General features: G+C 33.5%; 1 protein-coding gene across 1 annotated transcript in view; it reads right to left on the bottom strand.

Annotated features, from left to right (window-relative positions):
• Positions 1-13689, bottom strand: part of LOC108914824 (apoptosis-stimulating of p53 protein 1) — a 35803-nt gene extending 22114 nt beyond the window's left edge. Inside the window, exon 1 of the mRNA XM_018720716.1 lies at positions 13210-13689. Within this exon, the coding sequence (XP_018576232.1) occupies positions 13210-13689 (480 nt within the window). The remainder of the gene's footprint in view (positions 1-13209) is intronic.
• Between the last annotated feature and the right edge of the window lie 4143 nt (positions 13690-17832).

The raw sequence follows: 17832 nt of genomic DNA, 5'->3' as shown, positions 1-17832 counted from the left end.
GAAACTACTAAAGATATGATAAATTTGACACCACGTTCTCGAGCTCGATTTTCATGGCAAACTCGACTGTCAGATCGGAAATTTGCTATCTTCATTTGTTTCTGAGTTACAAGGCGTTTCTCGTTATTGTGACACTTTTTAACATATCTGTATCTCAGCTGTTAAATAAGTTAGAGTTAAAGTGAATACTGCTCAAGATTAATTTTTTGGCGTAGAATTGAATGCCGGTATTAGATTTTTAGTAGATCTTAAGATTTCGGAGTTATGACCCAGTTATATTTTTTTAAATGGAAATCGTAGCTGACCATGGGCTAAAAAAATAGAGATTTTTTTCCGCTTTTCAGCAATATATCACATGCTATAGTTATTTTTACAAACACGGGAGATACGGGGTGTTTTATATATAAATTATATATATTTTTTTCTTTTTAATATGACCGGCTATGAATATACAGATAAAACTATAATTCTTACTTTTACAAAAGTCATATCTGTTGTAAAAATATGACATTTATTTTAAATGCACAACATATATCTACCCGTGTGATAATATAATACTAACGAAATTTTAGGAGATAGGTGGATAGGATCAAACGGGCCGATCAGATGGCCGCCTAGGTTACCTGATTTGAGTCCGTTGGACTTTTTCCTTTGGGGTTTTCTAAAATTCCTTTTAATAATATTTTAAATACATATACATTTAATTGAATGCTACCTGAAGCGTTGCCAGAAGATGCGTGAAATGTGTGACAGTTGAGGGACGTTAATTTGAACATTTAGCTATCATTTTTGAAAGTTTTTATTGATGCAGGTACTTACTATTGTTTAATTTACGTTTAATATTGTAACTTCAGTTGAAGTGGAATAAAAATTTGAAAACTGTCTTTTCTTATCTGTAATATATATTTTAAATAAACGTCATATTTTTACAACAGATATGAGTTTTGTAAAAGTAAGAATTATAGTTTTGTATGTATTTTCATAGCCAGCCATATTAAAATGTAAAAAGGGATCGAATTTATATATAAAACACCCCGTATCTTCTGTGTTTGGAAAAATAACTATAGCATGTGGTATATTGCTGAGAAGCAAAAAAAAAATCTCCAATTTTTTAGGTCATAACCAGCTACGATTTTCATTTAAAAAATTATAACTTTGGGTCATAACTCCGGAATCTTAAGACCTACTAAAAATCTAATACCGGCATTCAATTCTACGCCAAATAATTAGTCTTGAGCAGTTTTCACTTTAACTCTAACTTATTTAACAATTGAGATACAGACATGTTCAAAAGTGTCACAATAACGAGAAACGCCCTGTAACTCAGAAACAAATGAAGATAGCAAATTTCTGATTTGACAATCGAGTTTGCCATGAAAATCAAGCTCGAGAACGTGGTGTCAGATTTATCATATCTTTAGTAGTTTCTGATATACCCTGAAATCCCATCGAAAATGGACCAGCCTCTACAGTTTTTTGCAAGGGGAGCTTTCAAGACTGCTTGAAAATGTGCCACTGCAGCTCAGATTGAATATGTGGTTGCAACACGATGGTGCTCCTCCACATAAAGCTAAAAGAGATACAGACTATTTAAAAAATACTTTCGGAACTAAGTGGATTGGAATTAATGGAACCGTAGAATGGACTTCAAAGTCTTCAGACTATTTTTTATGGGGAACATTAAAAAATCAAGTATATAAGACACCCACGAGAAGTTAGAAGCATTTAAAGCAAAAGATTAGACATTTTTGTGAAAATCGTTCAAGAGAAACGTTGTTTAAAGCTACAAAGGAAATTAGGAAAAGATTGGATAAATGCTTAGAAGTAGGAGGCATGCATTCTAACATTATTACAAACTATAGTTTGACTCTTATCAGTAAGGTAAAATGAAAATAAAATTGATGCGGTAGGTACCCTCAAAACCAGAAGAATCAAGAATCAAGAATTTTAGTTTGGTACACAATAATTTATGGTTGGTTGAATTAAATAAATGATTTAAAAAATTGTACTAATAAACATGAATATGATTTTTTTTATTGTTATCTGCTGGTAAATTGTCTATACTATGGTTTACCAAATAATCTCTTTCGTTAGTAATTTAATTTCCTACATTATTGTTTTACACGTAAATTCCATGTCATACGATCGATATTCTGCTAATTATCTCCTTTAATAATATAACCTACGAGCTGGCCATGAAACCTGGCTTAGCCAAAGAAGTAATTAACGGGCAAATGATGAGCTACGCCTCGTTATTAAAGTGCATTTAATACGTTATTGTATACCGCAATAATATACTAATAACCTGTCAAAGTTTATATGCTTGTACTTTGGAAAAATAAATCCATCTCCACATTTTAATACTCTGTTCGGGTAATCGCGTAAACGAAGACTTAGATAGGGGAAAAGCTGGAATGCCTTTTCAGTACCTGTGGGAAAAAATGAGCATGGTAACGTAATCCGTATTCGAATAGGATGGTTATCATTGTGAAATAAATATAAAGGATATTTTTGAAAGCAGGGATTTCATTTTAACAGCTGCTCATTTATGTCATAACTGAACAGTATAATTAATATACGGGATGTTGCGGAAATGAGTGCAAAAAATTTAGGGTCAACAACAGCCCTGTTTTTGAGATACATGGCGTCGAAGATGATTGAATAAAATCAAATTATAGTCCTATCTTTTCCAAGAAGCAGGCTGAGAGTGCTAAATATGGCAGAGTTGTTAGCTTTTGAATATTTGCTAGAGTTCGCCATCTACTATCTCTCCAAGAGACAATTTATGACAACTTTTTGAGGTTAGACCTTTCACAGTGTGTATCTTCTATGTAAAATTTTAATGTACAGAAAAGGGTACCCTTGTTTCGTTTTTGACACTGTCCCAAAGTTAACCTAGCTCCTATTCCTTAATGTACAGGGTGTCCGAGGTGGTACGGCAAGGGAAGTATTACTTAAATGAAAATAAACCAATTTAATGTTACTTTGGTACAATCTTGCTTCCTTAAATAGTTTCACTCTCAAAACAATCTTATTTTAATTTCTTTGAAGATCCGAATGAATTTTGTATTACAAAAATACCAAGTGTTAAAAAGTAGAGACTTTTAAGTCTCAGAACTTTCCCACTAGTAAAACTTTGTTAAAGCACCAACAATAATGTCCATAATAAATTTACACTTAACACCAACCTACCAAAAACTCAAAGTAAAACTAGAAGCGATTGTTAAAATGTCAAAGAGTAGCAACGTTAGATATGAGTCACCACTGGGCACATGAATTCTACTATTTTTTAAAAAAACAACATACATATCTGTTATAAAGGACACCGCACAAAATAAATATATAAAAACAAGCACTGGGCACATATTTTTTAAAAAACTAACATATATATCTTTGTTGTTTGTCATTATAGGACGCCGCACAAAACAAATGGAAAAGGGGTAACAGTCAAAATGAACATGCAGTAAGTTGTACTTCAAGACATCCTGATCATAGCCGGAACGTCAAAAATGGCCACTTTTATAAACAAAAAATGCAGTTACAAAAATATATCTTAAATTCTAATTAATTTACAACGGGGTAGTAAAAACACTAAAAATTGTATTTTTAATATCATTTTCTCAAGTAACTTTATTTTTTACACTAATTTTATTGCAATATTGCATTTTCCGCTAAATTACAATACAGGGTTAATGAACTTATGTCAAAAATTTAAAAAGGCGAAAACGGAGCAAAAGCTGAGTTAACTGATGTCATAAACTTGTATTGGAAGTTTAAAGTTAGAGAAAAAAAATTAAAAATGTGTTTAAAACTATTTTGGAACTGCCGAAATACATGTATTTTATCACGACGAGTACTTAAAAAAAATTCCGTACCACTATTTACGAGTTTGCGGGTTTCTTATGAAGCCAGACTGTATTCGAAAGTCAGTTTATAATAAATTGTTGTAGTGATTGCTGTGCTGTTTTTCGAGAGTACATATAATAGCCATATTTCCAAGTATGTACCAGTATTTTCACATTTAATTTTTTTCAGTGTATCTCTAACAATATCGGAGAAAATGGTTGGCAATTTTTGCGTGACTACCCTATACATACTAAATTTGAAAACATTGCTTTACTGAATTATTAATGAAAGAAATATAACTGAGGTTAAGCACGTTTTTTAAATTTTTCGTTCCGTTCACCCCGTACAGAATTTCAATTATGGAAACGGTCTTATTTGTAGAGTTTTTTAAAGCCATGCACCCTATTAAGAGACTAACTTCTTTCGCCCTCACCCTCCTAGGCTATAAATTATTATTCGATTTTGGTGGATCCTCCCGCAAGGCGGGCGTCGGGACATCCCAGGAAATCCCGTAAAGCACCTTACGCGCGGCCTCATCCGAGAGACATGACACAAACGGCCGGAGAATTGAAACTTTACGTGGGTCGGTGTGGGGGATATTTGTCAGGGGAGACGCGGGGATCAATGATTCAGGCATTCCATTCAAATAGCGGCGCGTCGCGTCCCCGTGAAATACGCTCCGTTTCGCGTAGTTTTCCTTCCCCCTAGGGGGGACCGGATGTGCCGGGTTTACGCGTCGATTCCCAAATTAAAAAAATGGGAGAGCGCCAGTAATGTCACAGGAATAGCGTCACCCGAATATTTTATTGCTCCGGGTTGTATTAAATTCTGCCGTTTCGTTTTGTGACACCAATAAGTTTAAAAATGAAAAAATATATATACGAACCCACATTAAGGACGGTGCACACTATGCGGCTGTGCGATGCCGCAGCAGCGCAACCGCCTAATGTGTTATCGGGATTGTGGTCCATACATAAACAAATTTTTAAGATATACAGGGTGTTTAGTTTCAAAAATCCATGGAGACATGTATTGCAGATGGTCTGCACAGGGAAACGAGATGGATTATTTTCTGTGGCTGATCCGAATTTTGAAACGACAAAAAATGTCACCATCAAATGTAAAATATGATGAAAAATATATAAAGGTATTGTTAGAAAAGGCATTGGACAATTGGAAAAACTTTGTATTTCCAAAATTAAATCATTCAGTTTCATAAACAGGTCTTTTATTTACCTATTTTACAAAACAGCACACAATTTATAATATGTAATACAAATAGACAGCACATAGCAGTTAACTACATATGACTATTTTCTGTGTTTTATTTACGTTTATTTGATAGCTTCTGTTTTTATAACAAAATTTGGTCAAAAAGGTGGAACGATAATGATTTGAAGTAACGATTTAAAAAATGTATAATTAATAAATCACATATTACTCTATAAATACATATACACCAGGAGAATTATCGAAAATAAAAGAGAAACTCGAAAAAGTCCTATCCGCGAGGTTATTGTAAAATTGTCTAAAGGAACATAATACAAGACATCTCCCATTGCGTGAGTCAAAAACTTATTAGCTAACTTTTCTATTTAAACAAATAAATGAGGAAAGCAGTTTTTTCACTTTGCAGGGAAAACCATCAATTTTAGCGAAAAGGCGACTCACAGACAGCTTATAGGGAGTAAAATTATCTACAAAATGAGACTTGTTGAATTAAAATCGGTTAATAAACAAAAAAGTTATTGCAAAAAAAAAACAAGAAAAGTGCCCATTTTTTAGTTTGTTTATAACTATCGCATTTATTGTTAAAATTTTATAAAACCTATGACAAGTTGAGGGTTTTGTCATACTTTAAAAGTGTGCCAAAAGTGGGCGCTGTAGGTGCAATAGTTTTCGCACAATTCAATTTGTTTATAACGGAGGCTCCAAAAGTTATGAACTTTAAGCCTCTGTAGTACAGGCCTTAATTTTCAACCAAACATTATTCTGAAAGCGTCATCGTAATCTTAAAGACGTAACTAAGCGACCTATTAAAAAATATCACCGTTTTTTGACATTAATATTCTTAAATTGTGCATTAAAAAACCGTGCATTTTTCGCTTATAAACAATTTGAATAACATTGTTGCTATTTATGCTGTCTCACCGAAAATAGATGCAATGGATAGCTGGCAAAAGAAATACAGTTTTAAAATAATAAAGTAGGTCAAGGCCATAAAAACAGGAGCCAAGATAAGAATTTTTCTTTAAAAAATCGTAGCGCAATTGTTTATAAATATTAAGACTTGAATTTTTCGCAAAATAAAGTTTACGACGTAAACTACGATTTTCCGTGAATTCCCAAGCTTGGGGGTGAAAGTGGCGGAGTAAAAAATACCAACAAATAATGTCCCTCTTTAATGTAAAATCGACGGGTCTGAGCGTTTTTCTACAATCTTGACGCAGTTCCTGAAAATGGTTCTGTTTCGTTTTCATTTGGCCACCCTGTATACAAAATTTGTACTATGTATTTGAAATAGCTATCTGTATGTGTATGAAAATATTTAAGAAAGTTTTTAAAAAGTACAATTAATTATTTAATAAGAGAAGTCTGTAAATTAATTAAAGCACACTGTCTGTTTCAGCTATTAAATCATGTTGAATGACTCCATGTGGCTTTAAATAAGAAAATTCTCTTATTCTGCGCATTACTCTTTCATTATGTATATATATATATATGCAAACTGACTATTCTTTTTGTTTCCAATATGTCGGCTTTTATTGGTTTTGTTGTGTTTGAGACAATCGGAGAATTTATTTGTTGCAGCCATCTGCTCATGCCACAAAATATAAAAAAAATTTCGCGCCTGCGTTGGTATTGACAATAATACTTTGTTACGTCATCAATTATGCAATTCATAATACACCACGCAAATATATTTTCGCGGCAAATTTTACGGTTTTAATTTGAAGATTAAATTACGTCCAAAATAGATGAGAAATAATAAAAAAAAAACATTTTTGAACAAAGTGATACAACCCTATTTTGGAATAGTAACAATTTAAGAAAAATGGTTTTCGAGATAAATCTTATGTTATGGTAGCTCTGGAACATTTTTGATATTAAATTGCAACTTGTATAAACTTTGATACAAAAGTCACTTAAGCTCCCATTTTCGGTTTGAAATACCTATTAGTCATTTTTAGATAGAATAAATAAAGTTATGTTAAATCTAAAAAGTGTGCAGCTCACTTTATTGGTTCATTTTGTTTGTCCGCTCGTTGAAATAACAATTTTATATAACAGAAAAATAAAAAGTTATTAATTTCCATCCATTTACTATTGTATCCTCGTTTAATTAACATTAGTCGGTATAGAACAGTATTTGTAAAAATGGGTTGGAACATTCAAAATTGTTTAACAAAATATATCTAAATAGATAACAAAAGAACATTATGGTTACAATGAACATTATACAGCATTACACCATTATAAAAAAACAAAAACTTCACAAAATTTCCCATTCGGAAATAGTTTTCAGCATAGCGTATGCGTATGTGTTCTATTTTTACATTTAGCCTATATACTCATTGCTTAATCTATCACTGTGCTTATATAAGAAGTGCCTTATTTTATTGGAAGCATATTTGTACAAAATCTAAATTGGTATTTCTCATCTTAAAATTTCGTTAACTTTAATATTCGTTACTAGAAGTGCCTTATTTTATTGGAAGCATATTTGTACAAAATCTAAATTGGTATTTCTCACCTTAAAATTTCGTTAACTTTAATATTCGTTACTTTTTTTAATTAATTTCTAATGTACTCGTCATTAATTTATGTTGCCATTTTTTGAAAACCAGTGAAGCATTGACTTTTGTTGTGTACATGTGGATGGGAAGATTATGACTACTTTAACTTAAAATGTTGACTAAATATATTTTGTAGTACCAACCACTTTTTTTTTAGTTATTACATTCTCAATAAATTTCGGATATCTTTGTAGAGAACATTTACCATTATTTTTTGTTGATTCTTAAATAATAAACCGCCACAATAAGAGTACTCCACGGAAGAGACTCTCAAGGGATTATTTTATGTGGAATTATGAGCTCTATTCAGGAGCGGAAGAATTTTTCATGTTACAAGCCACAATTCGTGGCCTTTGAATAGGAACATTTATTTTACGCTTCATTTTTCTTTCCGACTCATTGCCGTCCTTCCGGGAAGAAGGATGCGGGGGATTACGTTGGATTAATTTAAAAATGATGGTTTGCGTATCCGCCTCTGGGGAAGGCTTTCATTTAATTCCGGAGCACTTTTTCATTCCGTAACTCATTTTTTTTTTCTTGATACGCCCCAGCCAATGCCTCGGAGACAAAAGAAGGCTTGATATTTTTTCGACGAATTTTTTTCTTAAATAAAGTTCTATGTGAAATGAGATCGATAAATACCGTAATTACTTTTTCTCTTTAATGTCTCTAACAGGTATTTGTCTCTACAGTTACTGGAAGAATAGTTCTAATGTGCAAACTTCCACACATTACAGCACCGACGTCTAATATTCCTTTTGCGTAAACCGTCGAAAATTAAATAAACATTTATCTCGAATACTTGTGAGAAGTTATTGGGCAAACCAATGAACTGACTGCAAACAGTTCATAGCAAACATCTAAACTGTAACTAAGACCTCTACTTTACGCCTCTTCTGTCTAACCAAGCGCATTCACTTCGCTGATACGACTATTTAAGTCCGTGGGAGAATCGTACATTCCAGGGTCGTACTTTGTTTTCATGCAACATTAAGGAAAATAGATTTTTTTTCAAAAACACAATACGACTACAATAAAATTTAAAAAATGTATTTATTGAGTTCATATAAGTTTTCGCTTTGTTTTTATAATATGTTTTGCGTTTTTCTAACGTAAACTAACTAATTTACAGGATGAGTCTTTAATATGTGCATATATATTTTTTACTTGATTAGTCTTTTTTTGGTTAGTAGGTAATATTAGCCTTCATATAATATTTATTTGAAATTCAAATGATATCCTTGTAATGTCACTTGCCTAACAAACTGAGTAGTTAACTTTTCGTTTTAACAATATGAGACAAAACACTACGGAATGCTCCCTATCGATCACCTGTAGATGGGTCTTAGGTTGAAACTCATTTGAATTTAAGGCGTCTTATCAATTTCCCCAAGTTTAATTGACAAACTTTCCAGTTACTCTTGGACTTTGTAATCGATACCCTGCCTTGGAGCTCAGGGCTGATGGAAATATCGAAAAATAATGATACCTAGATTATGTACAAACGACCCAGCAATTAAATTTAGATACCTAATCCGGATTTCCAGACTTGAAATTTACGAAAGGGTACTGTTTTTCGGAGAAATAATACATCTTTTTAAGCATGTATATTTTTGTAACATTCCCGTAAAATATTTCACATCCTTCGTTATTTTTTATTTACTTTGTTATACCAAAAAAGAAGCAAAAAATGCAAAGGCAAATACACAATCGATTGTTGCGATTAAACCCAGTGTATTGTAAATTTACCTTAAGTAACTATCTGCTACTATTGGCTGTTGTTGGCACTGTCGACTCATAATGTAATATAAAACTGACACGAAATGTAAAGAGTAAATAGGAAAGAATGTCTATGGCATGATGATGCATTATTATGATGATGAATCAGAATCATATGCAGGGCGATTGAGTCATAATGCCATTAATTTTAACCGCGTATTCGGGAACAGAGCGTTTGAACGTTGAAGCGAAACAACTGATTTCCCCAGTCGCATTGAATTTTGCAGTTGGTTCCAAAATCAAAGTGTAGCTGATCCCTTTATTAACAATGTGCTACGGACTAATGGGTGATTGTTTTTTAGTTGTACTGTCAATTTAAATAGGTAGGTACCTACCGTACTACTTTTTGAAAAGCAATACGTCACACAATAAGGTATACGTACTTCAAACTGAATAATTAACTGAACTAATTGCAAATACTAAAAACTCACATTCAATTATAATACATAGTAAAAACTGTTTATTCGTTGTTGTTGTTCACGGACTAAAAATGTATTAAAAGCTAGGTTAATGACCGAATATTACGATAGGTCAAGATTCACCCTCGATAAACCTTTATGGGTCAGCGGTCAGGGGCGGCCCGAAAAAGGGTTTAAATAATGATTTGAAAATATTTTTTCAACGTTTAAATTTTTTTAATCGCGTATTCCCATTCTAACTGAATCACCCTGTACATTATTTCATTTTTTTAATATGTAGCAAATTTGCAGAAAATAATTAAAATATGTCGGTAAGGAATATAAATATTCAAAATATTATGTTTTTTGGCAAAATCAGTATAGACATCTTTCGAAAGGGAAGATATATTAAAAAGATATATTTAATAAAAGTTATTGAGAAAAGAGGACTTTCACATGATGTAAAAATAGATACGAAATTGGAAAAAGATAAATTGGATAATTATTTCTGTAATGGCGGCTCAGTTCTGGGTCACCCTGTATATAAAAAATAAACATATAGGCATAGACGTGACTTCATAATTGCTGTTATCTTTGCACCTTTAACAGGGACTTAACAAAGACCTATTTTTTCTCACGTTGAAAATTTTAATAGTGGCACGATGATTGATTGCTTTACATTTTGTAATTTAACTAAACTACATCGTAAATATTCTTAAGTACCATAAATCTTAATCTGTAACTCTCCATTTGTTTTTGGTTGAGACTAATTTAATTTTACTAGTTTGCCTGTTATAACTTTTATGTCCTCGTTAAAATTTGTGCAAACAAACTTTAATTTTTCGGTTTTTATGGGACGATAAATGTTTTAGTAGGTTTCGTTTTAATTGCATATTTTTTAATTTGTGTTTATTGATTTCGATGCGGTTTTGTTAAAATTGGATGAAAAAATTAAATCATATATAAGGAACATGAAAATTACCACAAAAAGAATCTAGTTTCTTTTTTACCTATGGATGATGCACTGTACATTCCATTTTGTTTTGTTATGTTGTGAATCCCATGCCCATATCATTCTAGAAATCCATCGGAACGTGTAAACCCGCCTTAATCCTGAAATACTGAAAATCCACGTCAATTTCCACGTGTCGCGATCACGAGATAAATATACATCCGGCCCATTTGGCGCTATATTCGCTTCCATGTTTTATTTCCAGCGTTCACTTTTATAATCCCGATCGTGGACCATCGCCAGTTAATCCCGCTAAGCATTACGGAACGTTATACATAAATTCCCCCTAATAGGATTACACGGGGAACACTTCATTCGTTTTAAAAACAGCCGTTCCTGTTAGTGAAACACGTCGACATTTTTAATAACAAAAACGGACGCGCGTGTGTACGTTCCGGCTTTCAGGAGAGATATTTACAGGCGAATCCTTTGAGTTTCGCTTCATTAAAATGTTCCCAACGACTGCTGTAGGACTTGATATGTACATTTATTCGTTAAAAAGGATACGTCATTACTTGAAGCAGCAATGTAGATTTGATTCTTTATTTGTACATGGAAGAAGTTCTTAAATATTAATACTCAATGAACATACACAAAAATTTAGAATCATAGAACTAAAATAAATTCTCTAATGCTAGGGTCACACAGAGCGAGATATAACTACGTTCGCAACGTAGCTATGTTCGCGATGTATATTGAAAATGGCTACCACTGTTTTAACTGAGCGTGGTCACATAAAATGTGAACAAAAATTGAGGCAACTTAGATTCTTAGCTATATCTTTAAAGTGTCGTTTAGCCCAGTAGGGTATAGGGCTACAAATACCGCTTTGCTATTTGCATTCCCTGTTGTTCGTTAATATTTAAAAACTAAATTCTATATTTTTCATTTAAATTTTTGTTTTTTGTAATTTTGACTCAAAAAATCCCTAGCGCTGGGGATGAAACCCGCATATTGGCAACACTATGTGGTTGTACTCAGGCTTGTGCGTGGAATACATTGATTTCTGGACTTGCATGTATTCCATGGCAATTATTAACAGCGACGTCATTGAAAAGGCGTGTATGCAGGGTGTCCGCCGAGATATCCGAGATGCTTCGTTTGTGAATTCTGTGACTAATAAGCAAAAATGATTCTACTACCTTTTCCCGAATTCCCAATGGTGGACTTGTGAAAGAGAAGTTATGCGGAGAAACAAAGCTGTAGAAGTGCTTGAGCTTGTTGAAAATTATCCTGGTACTAGTACGAGAAGAATTTCTGTACTTACTGGATAAAGTAGGACGGTTGTGCAAGATCATCATTATCAACCGGTACAAGAAATTCTCCCCACGGATCTTCCTCAAAGAGTTCGTCTTTGTGAATGGTGGAGCAATCATCTGGATACTTTTTCAATAACTCTTTTCTGATGCGAAGCTACATTTACAAGAGATGGAATCAATAATTTCAACAACGATGTGTGGACAATCGAAAACTCTCATGCTATTCTAGAAACCCACTTTCAGAGAAAATTCTTCGTAAACGATTGGGTAGGAATAGTCAATATTGATTTGATACTGCACAACAAGATATACCGGGCTTTTTTGGAGATCTACCTCTACTACTTCAGGACGTTTCTCTTCAAATCACATAATGGTGCTCCGTCCAATTATAGAAGAGGTGTCACTAATTTCCTCAATGAAAAGTATCCGAATCGATGGATAGGTCGTGGTGGTCCCATTGCTTGGCCACCGCAATATCCGGATCTCAACCCGTTAGACTTTCTCATGTGGGGACATGTGAAGACTCTTACCCGTTCAATTGGAAAGCCTAATTGCAGATACCAACTCATTGATAAAACTCATACAGCGTTTGATGGCGTCGTGAAAAACAATATTGAGAAGTACAACTGAGAACGAGAGCTTCGACAGAGGATTGAGTTGTGCACTGCACAAGGCGGTGGTCACATTGATCAGCTACACTTTTTTCCAATTGTAATTTACTCTTTATCAACTGGCAACTTCAAACCTCAATATTTTAAAAACCGTTGGGAATTTGGGAAAAGTGAATATAATCATTTTAAATTTATCATATAATTCAAATACGAAGTATCTCGGATATCTCGGGGGCCACTGTATAATATTTTTTAATAATTAATGTACTTTCTTATTCATTATTTTGGTTGAGTTATGAATTATACTGGGAAACTACTTATTCATTTTATTTATCAAAGATATTTGTGGGAAAAATTATAATAAAAAAGTTTAATTTGATCGATCTCTAATACATACTTCCTTGCAGGCAGCAAGAAACGAAATGCAGGTACAAAATAATAATAATCGCATTCCAGAACTGAACAAAAATAAGCTCTATATCTACTGTAGACATCTAAATTTCATACCTTTTCGAAATCATTCGATTTCCCATCCAATTTCCTATCACAGTCCGCGCTATCCGGCGTAAGGCTTGAAATCTCTTCTTTATCACTTGATTTAGAGCTACTGTTCGGTAAACTAGCACCTTTCTTGGAGTGTTTGCACCTTTTCGCGCACTTCTTTTTTACCGCCGACAAGCTGGCGCAAGAGCTCGACTTGGAGGACGACTCGCTGGCGGCTTTCGAACTCCCGCGAGTTGTATTTTTACTATTTTCATTGCTACTCTCGGAGGTTTGCGGAATTTCCTCGGACCGGACCGACGTCTGGCCTATTTTCGCGGGTTCATGGTTTCTGAGGGCGTCCAGACCGGGTCCCGAGATGCGGACGCTCCTTCCGGGTATGGGGGCGACGGTCCTGCTGGTTATTTTTAAGGGGGGCGCCCCCAGAGGGATTGGGGAGCGTCGGAAGAGGCCGGGGTCCGCGGGTTGGCAGACGCAGGCTAACATTTTCCGCTATTCTGCCTCAATTATCGCTCTCATGCCGTTCGCAGGATTCCTTTCAGGAGCGGGCTGGAATTTCCGAGGGTAAATATTAAATTAGGGTTCCGGCCAGCGGCGCCGGGGCGGGGACTTCTTAACGGGTTTCAACCCTAAATACTTAAAAAGCGGAACCAAAACACAGTTTGCTATCAATTTTTTATTTAACTAAAACTGTGAACATTTCAAATTGTAGGGGTACAGAAATTCTCAATACCAAATAGTTGGAAATGTCAACGAATCAAAGTATATCTACTGGGTATTTGTAAATAAGTGCGAAATTTTTTAGGAGGTGGTTGACGAAGTTATTTTGTGAAAAAACGTTCATATAAACTAGGTCGAAATATGCTTCGTTTCCGAGATACAGTGTTTAAAATTTAATTTTTTATTTATTTTTATTTGCTTTGACCACGCTTATTATAAGAGACCCTTAAATAAAATATTAACAAAACCTACAATAAAATATGTTTTATTTTTTTCCTCAAAAACGGTGCATCCTACGAAAAAAATTGAAGAGATCAATTTCATTCAGAATTGATGGCGGATTTCTAAAAAAAAATATTAAAACGGGAAAAAGTCAGTGGCGTGCCATTTGTTTTTATTAAAAAAAAAGTTGTGGCATTCTCGCATGAACGCTACTGGTGCAAGTAGAAATAGTCGGATCAAATAAATAAAAAATTAAAATTTAAACACTGTATCTCGGAAACGAAGCAAATTTCGACCTAGGTTTATATTAACTTTTTTTCACAAAATAACTTAGGCAACCACCCCTTAAAATATTTCGCACTTACTTACAAACACCCTGTATATGTGTGTATATAAAAATTTTACTTTATACTGGGTATAACTGAAATGCTTGACCAAACTTTAATAGCGGATTTTAGGTCACAAATTAACGAAGAAAATCTTATAAACAAAAGTTAAGTAATGTTTTGTTTTCGAGATACAGGGTGTTCAGTGTTATAAAAATATAAGGTTTATTCTAGGTTGCGGAATACTGTTGGTAAAAGTCGTATAATAAATTACAATACAGTCATTAAATGTAGATAGTAATCGGATAAGAACAATAAACAATAAAATAAACGTACCTAGAATGTGCAACATAAATAAACGAAATATATATTTTAAAGGAAAATAAGGAAAGTAAAATCAAATACCTATACGGGCTGTTTCTGAAGTAAGTGTTCATTAAGCAACTTGTGGTCTAAAGTGTCATGTGTTCCAGAAAGTTAATTAAGAATTATTGTACGAAACTTAGGCGGACCCTGCAACATCTACGTCAAATTCAGTGTAGTTATTATCACGGCGCGTCCGTGGATGAATCTTACTTGCTCTCGTCGACCGTAGATTGATTTACAGTGTGTTCTTTCAAAATGCCGTATTCAAATCAAGAATTAGAATATACTTACTGGAAGTAGGAATATGGTTCAAATATGACTTATATCGTTATACTCTATCCCAGAGCAGTTCAAACTGCCGGTCAAAGATTGTAGAACACCGTTAAAGTGAACTGAACAATTTTAAATAGGGGGGAAGACGTTTTACACTTTCAAAATTTTGTGTTTGTTTTTTGATTTGACAATTTTTTTTAAGGTAACATTTTAGACCACATGTTGCTCAATGAAAATTGTGTATTTTTATATCTTCTATTGTCCTATTCAAAAAAACACTTACTTCAGAAACATCAGACTTCGATGATCTACATCGAAAGATTATAAATCTTACTATTTATTATATTGCAATTAACTGTTGAAAGTACTGAAAAAAATTTGATAACAAACATTTCACTATTATATTTCTTATTTAGTTGTACAGTACTGATTTATAATATTTCACTTTTTAAATTTAAAACAGAAAATGCAATTATTGAAATAATATAATCATCTAACATTCTAAGATTGCAACACTGCCTTTTACAGTATGTATAGTTCGCTATGAAACACCCTGTATGTACTTTCTAACTAATGATATTATAGAAAAGAATTACTCTGCAGGCTAAGTACTCCGTCTAGCAATGAATTACACCCACAATATCTAATAAAAACCTAAGATTCGTCAGTAAAACCCCTAGACAGACCGATCTCGAATCACTCTCATGAATTATTTGGGTGTAGTGTAGTGGTACTATGTATGTTTTGAGTGTGAGTGAAATATAACTTGTAAGATATGACAAACTTTATAAGCAATATCTCACACAACTTGTATGTAGTTTGATGCAAATCCAAGTGTAAGTCAATTAAATTACGGCGAAACATATTTTGTGCTGAGTTCTGTGCAAGTATTACCTAGAAAATATCTGAATTTCACGAAAATTTCATAATAGCCTCGTAAAATATAGTTTCAGTCCCGAGTTACTTCATGCTGCTCTGCTCTCGCTATATTTATTACTAGAACAGCACCGTGATATTCTGACCTATTCAGCAACTTTATTATTCTGCGAAATTCGAAGTTCAAAGGAAACTTTTCGACGGCAAAGCGAAGTCAGCTCGCTGCTTTTGATCTAGTTCATTCCGATAGTATGAAACTTAAAATTAGTTTTACTTTAATTTTCGAAATGGTATTTCAAATGGAAACGCACCAAATTATAAAATATATCCGGTATTTCTTGAGGTAAGATTTTTTTTTTTTCTATAAGAAGCCCCCTGCTTGACTACGCCGCTGGCGCGGCGTTGACGACTGTTTAACAAACTGATAAACAAGGTACGGGGCACCTGTTGGTTTTGTTTTGTTATCCTTTCATCCTATTCAGGGCTTTCTAGATAGGCTTATATAAAAGCAGGTTTACGAATGCGATAGGGGGTGAGCTGCAAATTATGTCAGTGGCATAATAAATTGGATGCGAAGACGCGGCAATAGTAATGTAGGGGAATGAAATATGTGCGCGTTTTTCAGAGGTACAACTAGCAACAAGCTGCTTATAAATGCGGTTTATTGCCAAATGTGCTGGTTGGGTTTGCCTGTAGGTGCTTCGTTATAAGCATTTTTTCATTCAGACTATATCGTGTATGAGGGTAGAAAAGGCAAAATTTCTTTTTAATGATTTTCTTTCATCTCCTTAAAATAAATTCTATAAAATAGAAAAGAAAAAGAAGAGAAGAAAAATGTTGTGTTTTAAATATAATTTTTTAAGTTTTTCCGTGGCTGCCTCGGTGTTCCGATCTTAATTCTCTCGGGGCCCTCTTAAAAGTCTTGTTTATCAAACTCCTATAAATAGTAGGGAAGAATTATTAAATCCAATAATTACATACGCCGACATCATTGGAAATGATCACCACATGTTATTTTGAGTACAGCAGAGGTGTTTGAGCAAAAAAATGCATTGAAGTTCAAGGTGCACATATTGAACTTCTTACTTTCGGTTCTTTTTTTTCTTTTAATTCTATAGAAACCAAGATTTTTACAAAAATGTTAGTATCAAATTTTTGATACAATAAATGTATGTTGTTAATAAAAATCTATTTTCCAAAAAACGGTATCGACTGAAGTACAGTATACCTTTTTTTAACAAAGTGAGAAAGGAATCGAACTATGAAAGAAAAATATCAACTTTGGCAACACTGTCAAAGATGTATAAATATAAATGGATCATTTTGTCTGCTCCTGTATAATTCAGGCTTATTGAATATCAGTTTAAACTTGAAAATGAACATTGCCATGAATTACTTTAATTGCCCAAATTTCATTGTTGTCATGGTAACGACTTAGAAGTTATAACTGAATTTGTGTTTCAAACTTCTTTCTTTGAAGGCGAATAACTCCACAACGAAGCTCGATAGGAAATTTTTTTTTATGAAGTACTACAATTATTTTGAGCTCCTCTGTACAACCCTTCATTTTTGACGTGGCCTTTCGGGACATCCTGTATATCCCACACTTATACACAGCCTTCACAAATGATTTTAAGCCACGTGACTAGTAATCTTGCTTGAAACAGTAATTTTGTTTGCTTCATGTTTGCAATTAAAAATAATTAAAATAATAAGATCAAGATTACATTCACAACATTCTATTTCATCAGCTGTGATTGAAAATGGTGCCGCCAAGATTTAGGGAATTTTTGTTACCAGCACCAATCGTTCATTGTTGGGTTGTCTAAGCTCGGCACTCACGTGT

This window comes from Anoplophora glabripennis, unplaced genomic scaffold, assembly GCF_000390285.2.
Source record: "Anoplophora glabripennis isolate ALB-LARVAE unplaced genomic scaffold, Agla_2.0 scaffold503, whole genome shotgun sequence".
Lineage (NCBI taxonomy): Eukaryota > Metazoa > Arthropoda > Insecta > Coleoptera > Cerambycidae > Anoplophora > Anoplophora glabripennis.
Note: the sequence above shows the minus strand (reverse complement) of the source record. Positions and strands in the feature narration are given on the sequence as shown.